Source organism: Tachypleus tridentatus, chromosome 7 (genome assembly GCF_004210375.1).
Source record: "Tachypleus tridentatus isolate NWPU-2018 chromosome 7, ASM421037v1, whole genome shotgun sequence".
Classification (NCBI taxonomy): domain Eukaryota; kingdom Metazoa; phylum Arthropoda; class Merostomata; order Xiphosura; family Limulidae; genus Tachypleus; species Tachypleus tridentatus.
Window position 1 is genome coordinate 99,186,952 of NC_134831.1, and position 17,494 is coordinate 99,204,445.

Sequence of the window (17,494 nt, forward strand, 5' to 3'; positions counted from 1 at the left end):
GCCAGTACGTCTGTTGGACCTGATGATATTCATTATGACATGCTGCACCATCTATCTCCTGCTTCTCTTGATGTCCTTTTGATTGTTTTCAACCGGGTCTGGCAGGAGAATGTTTTTCCTGACGCCTGGCGCCAGGCTATTATTTTACCTTTCTCTCAGCCAGGGAAAGATCCCAAGATTCCTTCAAACTACTGTCCAATTGCTTTGACGAGCTGTCTCTGTAAGACATTAGAAAGGATGGTTAATGCTTGTCTTGTTTGGTTCCTTGAATCAAACTACCTCCTCTCGCCCACCCAGTGTGGGTTCCGTCGACAGCACTCCACCACAGACCACCTAATTCGTCTTGAAACATCTATCAGAGAAGCCTTTCTCAACCGCCAACATCTTGTGTCAATATTCTTTGACATAGAGAAGGCTTACGACACAACATGGAGGTATGGCGTTTTGTGAGACCTCCATACATATGGGTTACGTGGCCATCTACCCATGTTTATTAAAAATTTTTTAATGGACAGGAGATTCCAAGTTCGTGTGGGTTCGACACTTTCCGTTCTTTTGTACAGGAACTTGGAGTCCCTCAAGGCTGTGTATTGAGTGTTACACTCTTCAGTATGAAGATAAATGCCATCACTGAACAACTCCCTCTCACTGTTGCGAATGGGCTGTATGTCGACGACTTTCACATCTCATGTCAGTCATCAAACATGAGATATATTGAGCGGCAACTACAAACCGCCCTCAATTGTGTATGGAAGTGGACTCTGGCGAGCGGCTTTAATTTCTCTCTCTCCAAAACTGTATGCCTGCACTTTTGCCGTCGACGGGTATTCACCTGATCCTGAACTTCATATCGGTGAAGTTTTGCTGCCAGTGGTCCCGAGACCAAGTTCTTGGGGCTTATCTTTGATCGTAAACTGACCTTTATACCACACTTAAAGCAGCTTCGGGTCAAATGCACAAGAGCACTGAACATCCTCCGTGTTCTCTCTTCTACCAGTTGGGGCAGATCGCTGTTCAATGTTAAAGGTATATCGCTCTTATTAGATCGAAACTTCGATTATGGATCAATGGTCTATGGCTCTGCCAGACCCTCAGCCTTAAAGATGCTGGACCCGTTTATCACCAAGGACTTGACTCTGCACTGGGGCTTTCCGTACCTCTCCAGTTCAAAGTATATACATTGAATCTCATGAACCTTCTCTACACCTTTGCCGTTTGCAACTATCTTTACAATATACTTGAAACTTCATTCCTTACCAAAGCATCCCACCTGGAAATGTGTTTTCCTTCCTCGGTGGGCAGTACTTTTTCAGAACAGACGATCTGTCATTGCTTCGTTTGGCCTTCGCATCCGGGAGCAATTGGATGAATTGGGTCTGTCCTTGGATAACATTGCAGATTCCACAGGTCGCCCATCCCACCATGGCTTATTAGAGCCCCCAAATGTGACCTTTCTTTCAGTCACCTAAAAAAGGCAGATACTCCAGATTGGAAGTACCGTCTTTTATTCAATGAATATCTTTCAAACAATCATTCAGTTCCCATTTATACAGATGGTTCCAAATCAGGTAATTCAGTGGGCTCTGCTATGGTTTGATATGGGTCAGTAGTTGCGTGCAGAATCCCTTCTACAGCTTCTGTGTTCACTGCTGAACTGTATGCCATATCTCTTGCCCTGGATCATATTGCAGCTGAGTAGTACTCCAACTGCACTATTTATACTGATTCGCTTAGTTCTATACTTGCCTTGGAATCGCTACACGTTAGCTCACATCCTATTCTCGCTGATATTCAAACCGACTGGCCCATTTCTCATTAGCAGCTACTTCAATCCAGTTTTCTGGATACCAGGCCATGTTGGTATTTGCGGGAACGAGCTTGCAGACATGGCAGCTAAATATGTCTGCTTCAGCACCATCACTCCTATGCCTATTCTGTACATGGACTATGGTGTTGTCTTCAAGGCTTGGCTCCGTGCCAGCTGGCAGTCCACTTGGAATGAGCAACGTGACAACAAACTTTTTCAAATCAAACCCAAATTGGACTTTGGCCATCTAGCTTCCGTAAAGTTCGAAGGAGGAAGTTGTTCTCACTAGGCTACCCATTGGTCACAGTTTTTAACTCATCATTTTCTTTTATCTGGAACTGATGCACCAATGTGTAGTTTGTGTAACACTCAAATCACTATCAGCCACGTTTTACTTTCTTGCCATCGTTACAATTCTCAACGACGGCAATATTTTAAACATTTTTTCCCAGGGTCAGTCTGTAACATTGGACAGAGTTATTGGTGATGGTGACTCTGTCCACCTTGATAATGTTTTAATTTTTTAATGGCCATTAACCTTTTAATCTCATTTAAGTGTTGCATATTTATTCATTACACCTTTTTAATTGTGCTTCCTTTTTTACAGTTTTAATCTCTCTCCTTCAATTTGACATTGGACAATGGCCAGAACATTAAATAACTCGACACCAGGACTGGAAAGGCCCACTTCAGGTGACTAACGCTCCGGTTTGAACTATCCGTTTGAACTACGTTAGTCATCCCATGAAGTTGTTATTATACTTTGCTGCATATCATTTCACACTTTACTACTTAACTTTTAGTACTGGCCATATTGACTCATAACCCGGAACCAGGACTGGAAAGACCAACTTCAGGTGACTGACGGTGGTTTTTATACTTACTTGTTAGTCTTCCTGGCGGGTTACGATCATTACCATTCTGCTACAGGTAGTTCTTTACAACTTTGTTGACTGGATGTCACCATTGGCTTTTACGCCATTTTCTGTTTTAATTGCTGTTTTGCTTTTATCTTCAATTACTTTTACAAATTTTACTCCATTTACTTGACTTTTATCTTTTTACTGGACATTTGGCTACTCATTATTACGATTTTGCTGAGTGTCTTTTAAAACTTTTTTTCTTTTACATTTTGATAATAGCTGCTATGACACATAACCCGGAACCAGGACTGGAAAGGCCAACTTCAGGTGATTGACGGTGGTTCTTGAACTTACCTGTTAGTCAGGTTATAATCATTACCTTTTTGCTAGAGTAAATACCTTACAACTTCTTATACTCTGCCTTTTATCTTAACATTGTAGGCTAGGTGTCAACATTGGTTTTATACTTTTTTGTTTTACCTTCATTTCCATTTATGTCTATTACTACATTTATTTTTTTTTTTACATTTTTACCGAATGTCTGGCGCAGATAGCCTCTCTGCTTTGTGCCATAAAACACTAAATCAATCAATCAATCAAGTTTCATAGAAATACATTGATAGTAAAATGGTTTAATTACAGTAAGGAGTTTAGATAGTGTGTTATTGTAAAGGGTTAAAAGTGTGACTTGTGTAAGATAGTAATTCTTCAAGGATTTTTAAGAAGTAAAAGGATTGAATATTTGAGTACTTTTGTTTTGGGTAGCTCTTGAATAGTGGGCAGTTACCTAGGATGTCTGAAATTTGGCTTTTTTCACTCTTTCAAGGAAGCTGATGATAATTGTCCCAATAATTATAGACATAGTCTTGCATCAGTGTTGGGAAAAGTTTTTTGGGAATCTAATAAAAAGTGGCTTTGAAAAGTCATATAACAAATTTTCCAGTTATTTTGGATACTTTGCATATTTTCTCTAGGGGAAGATTTTATCATATTAATCTTTTGACATATTTTTAACCCTTTTGTGACAGGTCATGGGTCAAAGGCCATGTCATCATGTTTGTTGATTTGAATTCAAATTTTTTATTGAACTTCAATTTTATGAATTTATGTCAGTATATTTGGAATAGAATTATAGATTATAATTCAAATATTATTATATGAGTTAATTTAAAAATAAATAAAGAACACATTTAAATATATATTTTAATGAGTCACATGGTATGGTGAAGGGAACTCCAGTTAAAATTAATGTTTGTAATGTCAAAATACTAAGACTGTAGTTTTGTACAAATTGGGAGCTCAACTTAACAATATTTAAAAGCTATAAAATAAAATAAGAATCTCATATCTTATTTTGCTGAGATGTGGCTTATGTACTGAATCAAACACAATGGCCCCATTCACCTCTTCATTTTTAGAAATGGTCCCTTATATACTCACTGCGATATATGACGTGATTAACCAAGCAACAGCTCAGAATGTCCCCCAAGTGGTTTTGTCAGCCATTTTAATTTGTGAAAAGGCTCAGGTTCTTTCAAATGAATATTTCATGGAGGTAGGTTGTGTCTTTAGTGTACTCAAAGTTTCATACTTTTACACCTAAATACGGCATAGTTACTAAGCTTAATAAATTTAGTGGAACTCTGTGGTGTCAGTATAGTTATCTTTGAGTTTTTGTGATTCAACTGTATATATGGAACCTAAAAACATTGTTTATCCTCCATGCAAAATTTTAAAAAGTTTAGCACTCTGTACCCATCAGTAACAAAGGTCATAGCTGCAAGAGATAGTTGTTTATTCTACTATATTTATTCTATAGTTCAAGAAAAATGTTTTATAACCTAATTCTAAATAGTAATAATCTATATACATAAATAATGTATAATAATTTAAATGTTACTTTATAATGCAAAATATTAGTTCACTGAGATACCCTCAAGACTGGCTCAGAGTCATGTTGCTGGACATGGTAACATGAGTGCAAGTGATTTTCATCAGTGCAAGTTATGTAATGTTAGCTAAGCAAGACTAGAAGGTCAACATAATAAAAAATATTAAATATATAATGTTAGGAGACTTAAGCTACTTAAAATAAAAATTTATTTTCATGTTGTAATATGTAATCATTCTAGCATAAAAAGAAAATATAATTATTTCCTCATTCTTTATGATGGTTATGAGATTGGTCAATTCCCAGATACCATCTAGGGTATAGAAACTGATATAAAATATTAAGTGTTACTGAAAACAAATGTTTGAAATGTAGTTAGGAGGTTTTAGAGATTACACAAATAATACTTTAGTTTCTTTGGATGAAGAGTAGTGTTTTTTATCATAACGTGAAGTCAATTTGCACTTGAACAAATAACCAAACAAACTTGATATTTTTACAACAAATCTTTAATAAAAATATTTAACTAAAAACTGATTCTTTGTGTACAAATAATTGCTAATCTTTACTAAAAATCTGCCGAATGTTGTGAAAGTACACCTACCGTATCAAAATGTATAGTGTAAATACAAAATACGTACATAAACTTGTGTATATTATAATTAGCTTGTTGTGAAAGGGTTAAGAGGTTATTGTTTACATAAATATGGGAGTGGATTTATTGATCTGGGTTTTCAGAATGCATTTGGATTGATAACTGGTCATGAGAAAAAAAAGACTGAGCATTCATATAAGTGAAGTTCAGTGAAACTGGATTTATATCAGAGGTGAATTACCCCAGGGATATTTACTGCTATGGATTTATATCAGTGACATACATGAAATTTAAGGTTGCTGATTAATATTGATGTCTTTGATGGCAGTAAATAAGATACTGTTTTTCTACAAAGGGACTTAGATTATATGGAGAGTTGAGCAAGAAAATGACAGATGGCTTTTGATTATAATAACCCACATGTATTATTTTGCATTTATCATAATTTGATAAGAGTGATTTTAACAGTGTTGTAGAAGGAAAGGTTTTTGGTTTTCTGGTTGCTCTGTTCCTCAAGCTGTTGTTAGCAGTAGTAATATCTTTTTCTTGACACATTCTTAATCATTCCTAGTTGATTAAATCATATTTCACAGATCCAAATAATAAAGCCCAATATAAATGAGTGAGGATAAACACACACATACACACGATACTAGCAAATTGGAGGTTAAGACTGATCAACAATGTATCTCCATTGCAATGTCGGTCCTACCTCTCTAGTCACCTCTAAAACCTAAGATACATTTTATAATCCCATGTTGTAACTTGTATCCTAGGATACTTTTTTAAAAATATGCAGCATATTTTATTTCATATTAATGTGTTTTAGTTTATGGCTTGAACATTTTATGGTTTTATATGTATAAAAATTACTGGGTTCATTTCGTGGCTTACAACATAGAAAATTGTACACATATAAAAAGGTTACTTTAAAATGATTTTATTTTAACTATTATTCCACTGAGCAAGCCTTGTATGAATAATATGAAAAGTACAAGTTGAAGTGGATCCTTTCCTCAGTTGACTTTGTTGAATGTCAAAAGTATTTTTTTATTTAAACTTTAAAATACACAAACTAAATGCAATAATAGATATTTTAAAAATACATTTTATACTTTAATAATTTAATAGAATTAAATCTGTTCTTAATAATCTGATAATTTATTTCTGTCGAACAAGGTTAGTAAATTAGTGAGTTTTCTATGATTTTAAGTTTTTGTCAGCTTAATTTAACAAGTCTTGTATATGAAATAATTCCTACTGTAAGAACTCATAGCTCCAGCAGAGAAAAGAATCAATCAGATAAAACAACCTTAGCAAATATAACATGTAAAAAGTATGGATTATAGCTTTAAATACTGTTACTCTTTTAAAAATATTTATTTTATGACTGGGTGGTAAAAAAACTAAACCAGTAAAAAAAATACCACCAAAAATGGTATCTTTTTCCAACTGAAGAACTTATTGTTCATCAGGTAATTAGAAAGTAAGGTTAATTGTGAAGTGGGTAATCCAAACAGCCTTTTAATTATAGAAGTGGCTGTAAACACTGACTTTTAAAATTATACTATCATTTTTGTGTTTCTTCTAACAGTAACTATTTATTGTTATACAGAAAGGTAATTACCTTAATCTTTTTTGCAAAATGTAATCATCTCTGTTAATTTTTTTCAGCTCGCCCAGGCCAGCTGGTGAATGTTACAGTGATTCCCTCATCGGTAGTAGCTACAGTTCGTTGGTATGTTGGTGATGATGGTGGTTACCCTATCTCACACTTCACTTTAGTCTATTTTCCATTATTCCATGAAGCTAATGATACCAAGCACTTCCTTGTGCCAATAAAAATCAGTCCATCAGTTGTAAGTAGTTGAATCATCAGTGTTGAAATATATCTGTTAACATTATGGTTAATTGTGTACTTTCATCAGAGATAACTATTTAAGCTCTCATTAAATACTTGTGCCCTATTGTCGGGCTGAATTGTTCTCTTCGTGATTCATAGAGGCCTCTGTGAATCAATCAAGCTCCTACATTATCCATAGTTAATTCTAGAGCTGCTTCAAGGTGTGTGTTTGGGGAAAATATTCAACATTAAACATTGTTAGAACACCTGATTGTAGTGTCTGTAGGTTTTGATAGCCTGTGGACAGAGATATAAATACTATTTCAAAATGTTGTTCCTAGGATCATGATGGGTTGCCAAGAGCAATATTGTATTTAAATTCATTGACACTGAAAACCTACTGCTGGACCCCCATCTGTCCAGAGTGACCTTTTAGGTCCTTTATGCCTCCCCTTTATAGGGGATATGTCATATAGATAAATGTCCTTCCAGACCACCCAGAGTCTGTCTATTAACTCCAAAACTGTGAGAAAATTTCACAGACAAACAAGTTCAAACACACAGTATGAATTACTATAGGCTAGTTCAGAAATTTGTTTAGGGTAAAAATTACATGTGAATAAAATCAGACTGAGTTTTAAAGCCTTTTATTTCTTTGTTTTTAGATGTTTTTTTTAATGCTCTAAGGCCTGAATTACAAACTTTAATGCAACTGTTCTAGAATATTTAAACACCATTACCTCTGTATAACATGAAATGTCACACAACCACTGTACTATAGTAGCTGTGAAACTTAAAATGGACACTTAAATCTAAGATTGAGAAATGTGTTCTCAGTAACTTTAACTTGTTTAATTTACTATCCTGAAATATAACTGATTAAAAGTGTTAAGTGTAACTTGTGGGAGATGCTTAAGAATATTTTGTATGGATTGTTCATCATTGATGTATGTTTTGGTAACTGTACATACAGAGCAAATATATAGAAAATTAAAGCAGAAGACAAATATTTATACCTATTTTGCATGGTATCAGACTTCCACAGGAATTTCAACACTGCTTTAGAAAGATCCTATATGGTTGTGCATAAAAAAGTATTTGTTGTTTATCAAATGAAAGTAATTGTTATATACATTTATTATATTAAATGTAGCTTTTGTAGTACATTTTATGGATAAAATTTGAAGAAAACAATACAAACACTTTTCTTAGATTTCTTGTATGTGCTGTGGATTATTTTATTTACTTTAATATCATATTACTATCCAGAATCTAGGTTTAGTCCTAGCATGAAATAATGTAATATTTTGTTGCAGTAAGGAGTTGTAATCCTGTGATTCCTGTTCAGGCTTTACAGAGTCCATGATTGTATTAACCTTTTTTGTGACTGGAGGGTGTCACTGATAGCTCCTAATTTTTTTTTCCATAGTAATAATACTTAACTAAATTGCATGGAAATGGATAAACTTTCAAAGTAGTATCTAGTTTGGTTTAGAAATATTGTATAATTTCATATATTATTTGTATGTTTTGTAGGTCCTTAAATTTCGAAAATATTGCAACAGGATGTTGAAAAACAAAGTAATAAACAATACTTCTGTTTGTTTTGGAATTTCATTTTCTTTTTTCTTTTACTGGCAACATATGAATGTTTTATTTTATACATTAAGTCAGTTTCAACTAGATTTATATTTAATGAAATATTTTGTTTTCTAGTTGGCAAAATAAGTTAACATTAGTAACTTCTGGTCAGAAGTTGTAAGATAGGTCAGCAAAACAGACAAAGGTTTATCATTTAAATAAATGCTGATAGGCTAATTACTTTTGATTAAGACAGAAGAAAATGAAGTAAACAAAAGATTTAGCACTTTGTGTGGGGTTTTGGTAATTCAGAAATTCAGTTAGAGAAGATTCAGACTTAGGAAACCTAGTGGCAGGTAAAGTTCATTTTGTTTTCATAACTTGTTAGCACTGGGAGCTCTGATTATTATTTTCTTACTTGAACAATACACTGTGTGTACTACCAAGAATAAACAGGTTGTATTTATTGGCATATTACACAATCAAGTGGTAACTTATCCACACACATAAGTTTCTTGCTTGTTGGTTGAATACAGTTAGTAGAAAGTATGGGATCTCACCATTTGTTTGAATGTGGCCATTTACCTTCCATTCTGTTTTAACATTGTATTTTCTTGTGTGTGTATGTAACGTAACATTTTTGACAAAAGTTATGTGAAACCTGTTATCTTTGGCATATGTAATAATTTATAATTGTTATTTAGTAAGCATAGTAAAATACAGTGATTATTAACAAACATGTACCCAGGACATGAACTTAACTATTGTTGATGTTTGTTATTTCTTCTCACTAAGATATTTGGAACTGCTACTAACAACATTATTCTTCTCTAAAGTTTACTGTTGTGATCAATTCTTTTATATATTAAGTATTAATAATTGTGTATAAATCGTATTTTTGTGACTTAAAAATATTTTCAAGTGTCAAAAGTAATTTTAGATATGCAAAATGGTGATTTTATGTTTATTTCACAAAAGTTGTGAGAAGGTTAAATTTGGTGAAAAATGAAGTATAAAGACCACGAACACCTGGGTCAACAAAGTCTGCAATACAGTGCTGCTGATGGCCATTCAACATTAAATATTGAATTATTCTTATATTATTAAAAGGTATAGTTCAAATTCCAAAAGATTACAAAGCATAAGCTAGTATACCTAACATTTGTGTTAATCATGGACATTTTAAGACATTATTATTACCTCCTATGATGAATCACTCTGGCACTGCATGTTTATAATCATGATGCCAACACAACTGCATTTAAGATTGTTAGTCTGGGTAGCTGGCCCACATATTTAATTACCTGAGGTGAAGTTTCATCTCCTTTTATTTATCTTGGGTATACCACATATCTTAAATGGAGATTTCAAAACCAGCATGACTCTGACAAGTGAAATAATCATGCTAAAGATAACTCCATGTATGTGTTCAGAATCTTGGAATGTTAATAACTGAAATAAATATCATGGGTGTATTCATACTTGACAAAATAATTAGTGAATCACACTTCTGAAATGTGTACTAGCATTCTTTTTTTCTCTAGTACTAAGTTTTATTAGCAAAGCTGCAACACTCGCCAGCAACTTGTTAGTTTGCTGGAATTAATAGCAAACCCTGACACTGTTACTTATGCAAATACCTTAAAATAGTTGAGAGTTGCATCTTCCAATAGTACACTACTTCTATAGCCTATGATAGAGACAATTCCAAATGTTTCAGTAAGTATAGTAGTAAAATGAATTAAACATATTTTGTGAAGCACAGCAAAAATGTACAATGTTTGTCAAAGTAGGACTTGCATACCTTAAGGATATCTTATAAATTATTCTTTTAATAGCACATTTCATTTGCCTTATTTAGTAGTTTTATAATAACATTCAGTGTTGTTTATTCTAGAGGGAGTTTCTAATCTATCATCTGAAACCAGATACACACTACGTGTTTCGAATATGGGCCTCAAACAAACTGGGACAAGGGAAACCCACAACTGTTAAAGTCAAAACTACAAAGCCTCTTGATTTGCCAGGTAAAGGAATTCCAATATTTTCTCTCCAAGTTATAATAGTGAGTGTAATTTTTAGATATGTTTTTATTCTTAGCTGCTAAGGCCTGTTCATCTTAACATGATTAAACATAAAATATGAAAATAAATTGATAGGTTTTCCAAAACATATTTCTCAAATGCCTTGAGATTAATGTCTCTCTCTTTTTTTGATAAATTTAGAAGTAGTACAGCATAGAATTGCTTATGAGGACTACTTTAGCTCCACCTTGTGGATGGTTGCTGCTTCAATGGTAGCTGCAACTGTTCTTTTTGTGTCTTGTCTGAGCTGCATTTTGATCTACAGGGATGGAAGGCATAGTGAGTAAAATTATACTTTCTGTACATAAAGTGAAAATACTACATTTATATTCTTTATAATGCACAATTTTTATAGTTATTTATTAGGTTGTGAGTGCTTTAGTAATACTACATATCATTTCAAGCTTTTTCCAAGTTTTATGTTGAAATTTTATGAATATGCACAGTAATATATTAATAAATGTGTACAATAAAAAAAAAAAAAGGAATTTTGTTATGTAGAATTAAACATAAATTTACTACCAGTGACACCACACTGGCCAACTCTAACTTTGCATTAATAAGTTGTAACAAATCATATCTGAAATTCCAAATACTTCAAACACATGGCATGATAATTACAGAAGCTTTTAAAAATATAATGTTGTTTTATTAAGTAAACTTATGATTTATAATTAAATATAAACTGGTATGTAACAAAGCTATTTACTCTTATTATGTGTACCCCTGTTTCATAATAATTGTCCTGAAAAAAACTCTTTTGTACATACACTGCTAGCCAAAATCTTAAGGCAAATGAAGATGAAAAATATGCATTTTGCATTGTTACACTCAACCACTTATTTGAGTAGAGCTTTGAAAGATGAAAATAAGAAAAGGGAAAATAAAAATAAAAACCTTTTTTATCATTTAATAGGGAAAAGGTGAACACTGAAATTAGCCTGAATACTAGCTGGTCAAAAGTTTAAGACCATACCAAAAAGAAGTTCTAAACAGGGTAGAAAATGCCCAACAAGAGGTCTCAGTAGTGAGTTCCACAACCAGCATTGCGAATAACTGCAAACATTCGCATTGGCACGGTCGATATAAGTGTTTGCAGAAGGCTGGCTGGAATTTTATTCCAAGTGGTGAAGATGGCTTCACTAACATCATGCATTATTGGGAATTGATGTCCACATCTATAGACTTCCTTTGTCATCCACCCAGAAACATTCTCAATGGGATTCAGTTCAGGCAAACATGCTGGATGGTCCAAAAGAATCACGTAATTTGCCATGAAAAAGTCCTTTGTCCTGCAGGCACTATGGATTGCAGCATTGTTCTGCTGAAAGATTCAGTCTTTTCCATACAAGTGAGGGCCTTCAGTCAATAAGGATGCTCTCTCCAACATGCCAATGTAACCAAGTGCTGTTTGATGCCCCTGTGTAACCTAAAGCTCCATTGTTCCATGGAAGGAGAGAGCACCCCAGATCATGATGAAACCTCTTCCACTGTGTTGTGTAGAAAATGTCTCCGGTGGGATATCCTTATCGTGCCAGTAACATTGGAAGTCATCTGGACCATCCAGGTTAAATTTTTTCTCATCAAAGAACAAAACCTTCCACTTTTCTACATTCCATGTTTGGTGCTTCTCAGCAAAGTTTAACCAAGCTTTTTCATGGTATGGAAGGAAACGTGGCCTTTGAAGACATTTACAGTTTTTAAAGCCTTTTCTCGTAGATGCCTTCTTATTGTTTTTGAGCTGCATTCTACGTCCGTAAAAGCCCTAATCTAGTTCGACGATCAGCTGGTGCCTTGCTGAACAACCCTTCAAATCCTCCCGTTCAATGCCTGTGAAATTTTCTTGGGCCAACCACTTGAAATTCTTGTTCTGTATCCCTCAGGGTCTTTTAAGAAATTTACAACAGCAGTTTTACTACGCCCAATCTCACCAGCAATGGCACATTGAGAGAGATCTTGCTTTTGCAGCTCGACAATTCTGCCACGTTCAAACTTTGTCAAATTTTAGCCTTTGCCATGTTTTTACCCAATGTAACACAGGAGATGTCAGTGGGAGATGTTAACAATGCTAATGATTGATCACAAATGACTAAATTTCATTACGTGTTTACCAATTAACACTTCGTTTCAGTATGGTCTTAAACTTTTGACCAGCTAGTATTTAGGTTAATTTCATAGTGTTCACATTTTCCTCAGGTGTATAGATGTTACCTTCAACCCATTTATTGAGGCTGGTATTTTTTGTTTCTGTTTACTGCATCAACTCGTTAGTGTCAGTAAGTCAACTAAAGCTCTAATGTCCGTGGCACTAGAGAAATAACGATTTTGAAATCTTCACCTCAAAATGAAAAACAAGGAGTCTTTTTCATCTGTCAGTCTTGTAACCAAGTGTATGTGGGTGAAATGGTAGAAATTTTGACATAAGACTTGCAGAACTTAAAAGGGATATTAACAAATGGTCAAGTAAAGAATACTATATTTTTTTTCATCTGAGAAATTTTGATCATATATTTAACTGGAAATTAGTCAACATGATGCATCAAACTGGAAACTAGTCAACATGATGCATCAAACTGGAAACTAGTCAACATGATGCATCAAACTGGAAACTAGTCAACATGCTGCATCAAACTTGAAACTAGTCAACATGCTGCATCAAACTTGAATCTAGTCAACATGCTGCATCAAACTTGAAACTAGTCAACATGATGCATCAAACTTGAAACTAGTCAACATGATGCATCAAACTTGAAACTAGTCAACATGATGCATCAAACTTGAAACTAGTCAACATGCTGCATCAAACTTGAAACTAGTCAACATGCTGCATCAAACTTGAAACTAGTCAACATGCTGCATCAAACTTGAAACTAGTCAACATGCTGCATCAAACTTGAAACTAGTCAACATGCTGCATCAAACTGGAAACTAGTCAACATGCTGCATCAAACTGGAAACTAGTCAACATGCTGCATCAAACTGGAAACTAGTCAACATGATGCATCAAACTGGAAACTAGTCAACATGATGCATCAAACTGGAAACTAGTCAACATGCTGCATCAAACTGGAAACCAGTCAACATGCTGCATCAAACTGGAAATTATGTCAAATGGAAATTGTAGAAAGTTTGTTAGTTTAAAAGTTGCTAAACTTCAACATCTCGAAAGGTCACTTTAAATTGAACTCATTCCTGGCATCACGTGCCCTGAAGGGACTTGAAACAAAGGTTATAAACTGTGTTTCTTTCACAAAGAAATGTTGGACTAAAGAAGACGTGTTTCAACTGTTTTTTTTGTGACGGATTCTGAGAATCTTGTTTCTAAGTACGATGTGTTTTGTGTTGTGTTATTTTAATAAAAAAGATAGAAGAAACAAATCCAACCTAAAAATGTATGAATGTTTAAAATGTATCTTTTCATTTTAAAGTTTATACAATACTGCATTATCAAAAACTTTCCTCAGATTCAAAAAATTTACATTTTTGCTGGTTATTTTTGGCATACGTTCTTTTACAGTGCATGCAGTTTTCCAAATATTAGAATTTCCATCTTTTGCCTGGGCAAGCTCTCTAGTGACTAGAGATTTAAAGTACCTCTAATTGTTGGAAATGTGACTTGGATCCGAATCATTCTTGTCTTGCTCGTGTATTAATTTAGCAAGGATCGGAATTATTCTTGTCTTGCTCGTGTATTAATTTAGCAAGGATCGGAATCATTCTTGTCTTGCTCGTGTATTAATTTAGCAAGGATCGGAATCATTCTTGTCTTGCTCGTGTATTAATTTAGCAAGGATCGGAATCATTCTTGTCTTGCTCGTGTATTAATTTATCAAGGATCGGAATCATTCTTGTCTTGCTCGTGTATTAATTTATCAAGGATCCGAATCATTCTTGTCTTGCTCGTGTATTAATTTAGCAAGGATCCGAATCATTCTTGTCTTGCTCGTGTATTAATTTAGCAAGGATCCGAATCATTCTTGTCTTGCTCGTGTATTAATTTAGCAAGGATCCGAATCATTCTTGTCTTTCTCGTGTATTAATTTAGCAAGGATCCGAATCATTCTTGTCTTGCTCGTGTATTAATTTAGCAAGGATCCGAATCATTCTTGTCTTGCTCGTGTATTAATTTAGCAAGGATCCGAATCATTCTTGTCTTGCTCGTGTATTAATTTAGCAAGGATCTGAATCATTCTTGTCTTGCTCGTGTATTAATTTAGGAAGGATATCGTGTATTAATTTAGCAAGGATCCGAATCATTCTTGTCTTGCTCATGTATTAATTTAGCAAGGATCCGAGTATCATTCTTGTCTTGCTCCTGTATTAATTTAGCAAGGATCCAAATCATTCTTGTCTTGATCCTGTATTAATTTAGCAAGGAACAAGTAAAATGCTTTTAATGAAATCATGTGTCACGTGTTGCTTTATTCACTGTTAAAAAATTAATACATCGATAAGTGCATATCATCTAACAACATTTTATGTCTACAGTTTATGATGAAATCGAACTTCAAGCAGTGCCAAATCTCATTCCCAACCGTGGTTTTGACATTAATCTAGAAGAATCTCGTTTACTGAGAGAAGCAGATCAAAATGGTAACATTGAACAGATTGTAACAACAAATAACAATAGCATAGTCCAGCCGTGTGCTGTGTGAAATATGTTTGTTAGTCATAGTATTGTTGTTATAGCTTGTACATTTTAAAGCATTCATCACAGGTTTATATCAAATGTTGTTGATACATGTACACTTTTTGTAGTGTGAGGGCTTTTTAAATTCATTACAGTGCAGCTAAATGAGAAATCTAGTATTAATATATATGGCTCATACATGAACAGTATATTTTGAATGTTGAGATAGTACTGCTGTTAGTTGTGTTTCATAAATCCAAGACTTTGGTATTAGTCAATTAAAAAAAAGATTTTCAAACACTATAGAATGTGTAACAGTAGGTTAAGTCCAGGTTTTGTTCCTCATATGCCATGATTAAATTAGCCCTTGGTGTTTTTATTTTCATCATTTATTTGTACTTAATTTGCCCATCTAAGGAAGTTCATTATCCTTAAGTTTGAGTTTTTTTTCTATAAACATAATTTCTTCACAAGAATTTTTTAAAACATATTTCCTTTTGTAAGGCAACTTTTTAACTCAACAACTGTCCATTTTTTTTGTGGACTGATATGTGTAAAATATCTTGTTCAAACATCAGTGCTCTTGTTTATTTTATGGAATATGCTAGGCTGTATTAGGTTACTGTATTAATAAACGACTAAATGTATGCTCTTCTACATTCCCAGAACTTTTTGTTCTGTTTTACCATAAGTGTAAAGTCTATAATAAGTGTTAGAAAGTAATCATGGAAGTTAGTGTTAGCATTCCTTGGTTACTTCAGTGTTCAATTAGTCTTTTTATAAGTGTGCATATAGCTCAAAATTAGATAGATACTTGGCTAAATATTCCTTCTTTCTTTCCCCTGCTAAAGAATTTGTACAGTTTACATACTGTGTGTATGTTACCACAACTAGCATCTTCCCTCACCCAACTGATATTTTGTTTCTGCCATCAGACACATTTGAGTTAAAATTATTAAGTATAGGCTTGTTCTCTGGTAGGGTATATTTTAACTGGGTTTAGTCTTTGCTGTGCTAGTTAGCACAAACCTAGCTTGTGGTAAGGTGTTTTAACTCCAAAGGATGGTTGCAACTAGTGTCACCTTGATGTATCAAGAAGGAAACCTAAGTTTTGAAGTGTAAATATTTCTGCTTCATAATTCCATTAAAATTCCAATTTCTTGTCCATGTTTAAATGCTATGAATATAGAGCTGCCTTGTTTTCTCACCAAATATTATTTAAGAAACTAGATTATATTTTGCATACATAAATTATAATTTTTATAGTATTTTGTACACAAATTACTTGTTTTTACCATGATAATCTATCTACTTCAAAATAAGAACTTGTTTTTACCATGATAATCTATCTACTTCAAAATAAGAACTCTGTTTTTGTTAAACTGTTTCAACCAAAAGACCATTATATAGGAGGCAAAAAAACTGAGAAATGTTCAGTATTTTTGAACTACACAAAAGTAGGTAGAAAATACTTGCAGATTATTGATTACTTTAATATTACAAATTAAAAAGTACCATTCTCACTACCTCTGAAAATATCTTTCCAAGAAATGTTTTATTTTAATCATAGAACAAGATCAAAGAATTACATTGTACTTTATTGATTGAATTCATTTGGACTTTGTAGTACTTACAGTTTAGGGGTTACTTCAAATAAAATACAGTTAGTGATTGTCAAAAAAGGTTTTATTAACTTGCAAATAAAATAATCAGGAAGTTTAAATGTATTTCTTAGATTTTCATCTGAATTCTTTCTGTACCATATTAAAAATAGGATAGGTAATCTGAAGGAAGAAACCTTGTATAGCTTCTGTGATCTGTATTATATTTGTGACTTGATCTAAAAACGAAATTTTGAACTATGATTGAATTTTATTTTTCAAAACTGTAAACTTACTAGGGTATGCTACTGTGTTTTATAAAAATATATAGGTGGTTTAGTCCTAAATGTCGTAATCTAGTTGTTTATCAGTATAACAAGTTTTTATTAAGGGAACAGTACTTATTTAAACTGGAAGGTTCTTGTTAGAAATTTTTGATAGAATTCAGCCTCAAAATGACTTTTTTTGTTTTTTTCATCTGTGTTATATATTTGAAAAATATTTTAATTTTTGAAGAAATGATTTTATTTGTAGTTTTTGCTATTTTTACATGGTAATGTTACAATGTGGGATGTTATAGAAATATTCCAATTTGTCTT

The 17,494-nt window shown here is 33.4% G+C and overlaps 1 protein-coding gene across 10 annotated transcripts in view; it reads left to right on the plus strand.

The window, feature by feature from the left end:
* LOC143256273 (protein turtle homolog A-like) overlaps positions 1-17,494 on the plus strand; it is a 64,548-nt gene that overhangs the window by 9,695 nt on the left and 37,359 nt on the right. For 3 of the 10 annotated variants that reach the window (XM_076513277.1, XM_076513278.1, XM_076513280.1), the window contains exons 3-6: positions 6,831-7,015; positions 10,478-10,607; positions 10,806-10,943; positions 15,153-15,257. In XM_076513277.1, coding sequence (XP_076369392.1) covers positions 6,831-7,015; positions 10,478-10,607; positions 10,806-10,943; positions 15,153-15,257 — 558 coding nt within the window. The other 7 variants (XM_076513284.1, XM_076513283.1, XM_076513285.1 and 4 more) reach the window with 4 other exon arrangements.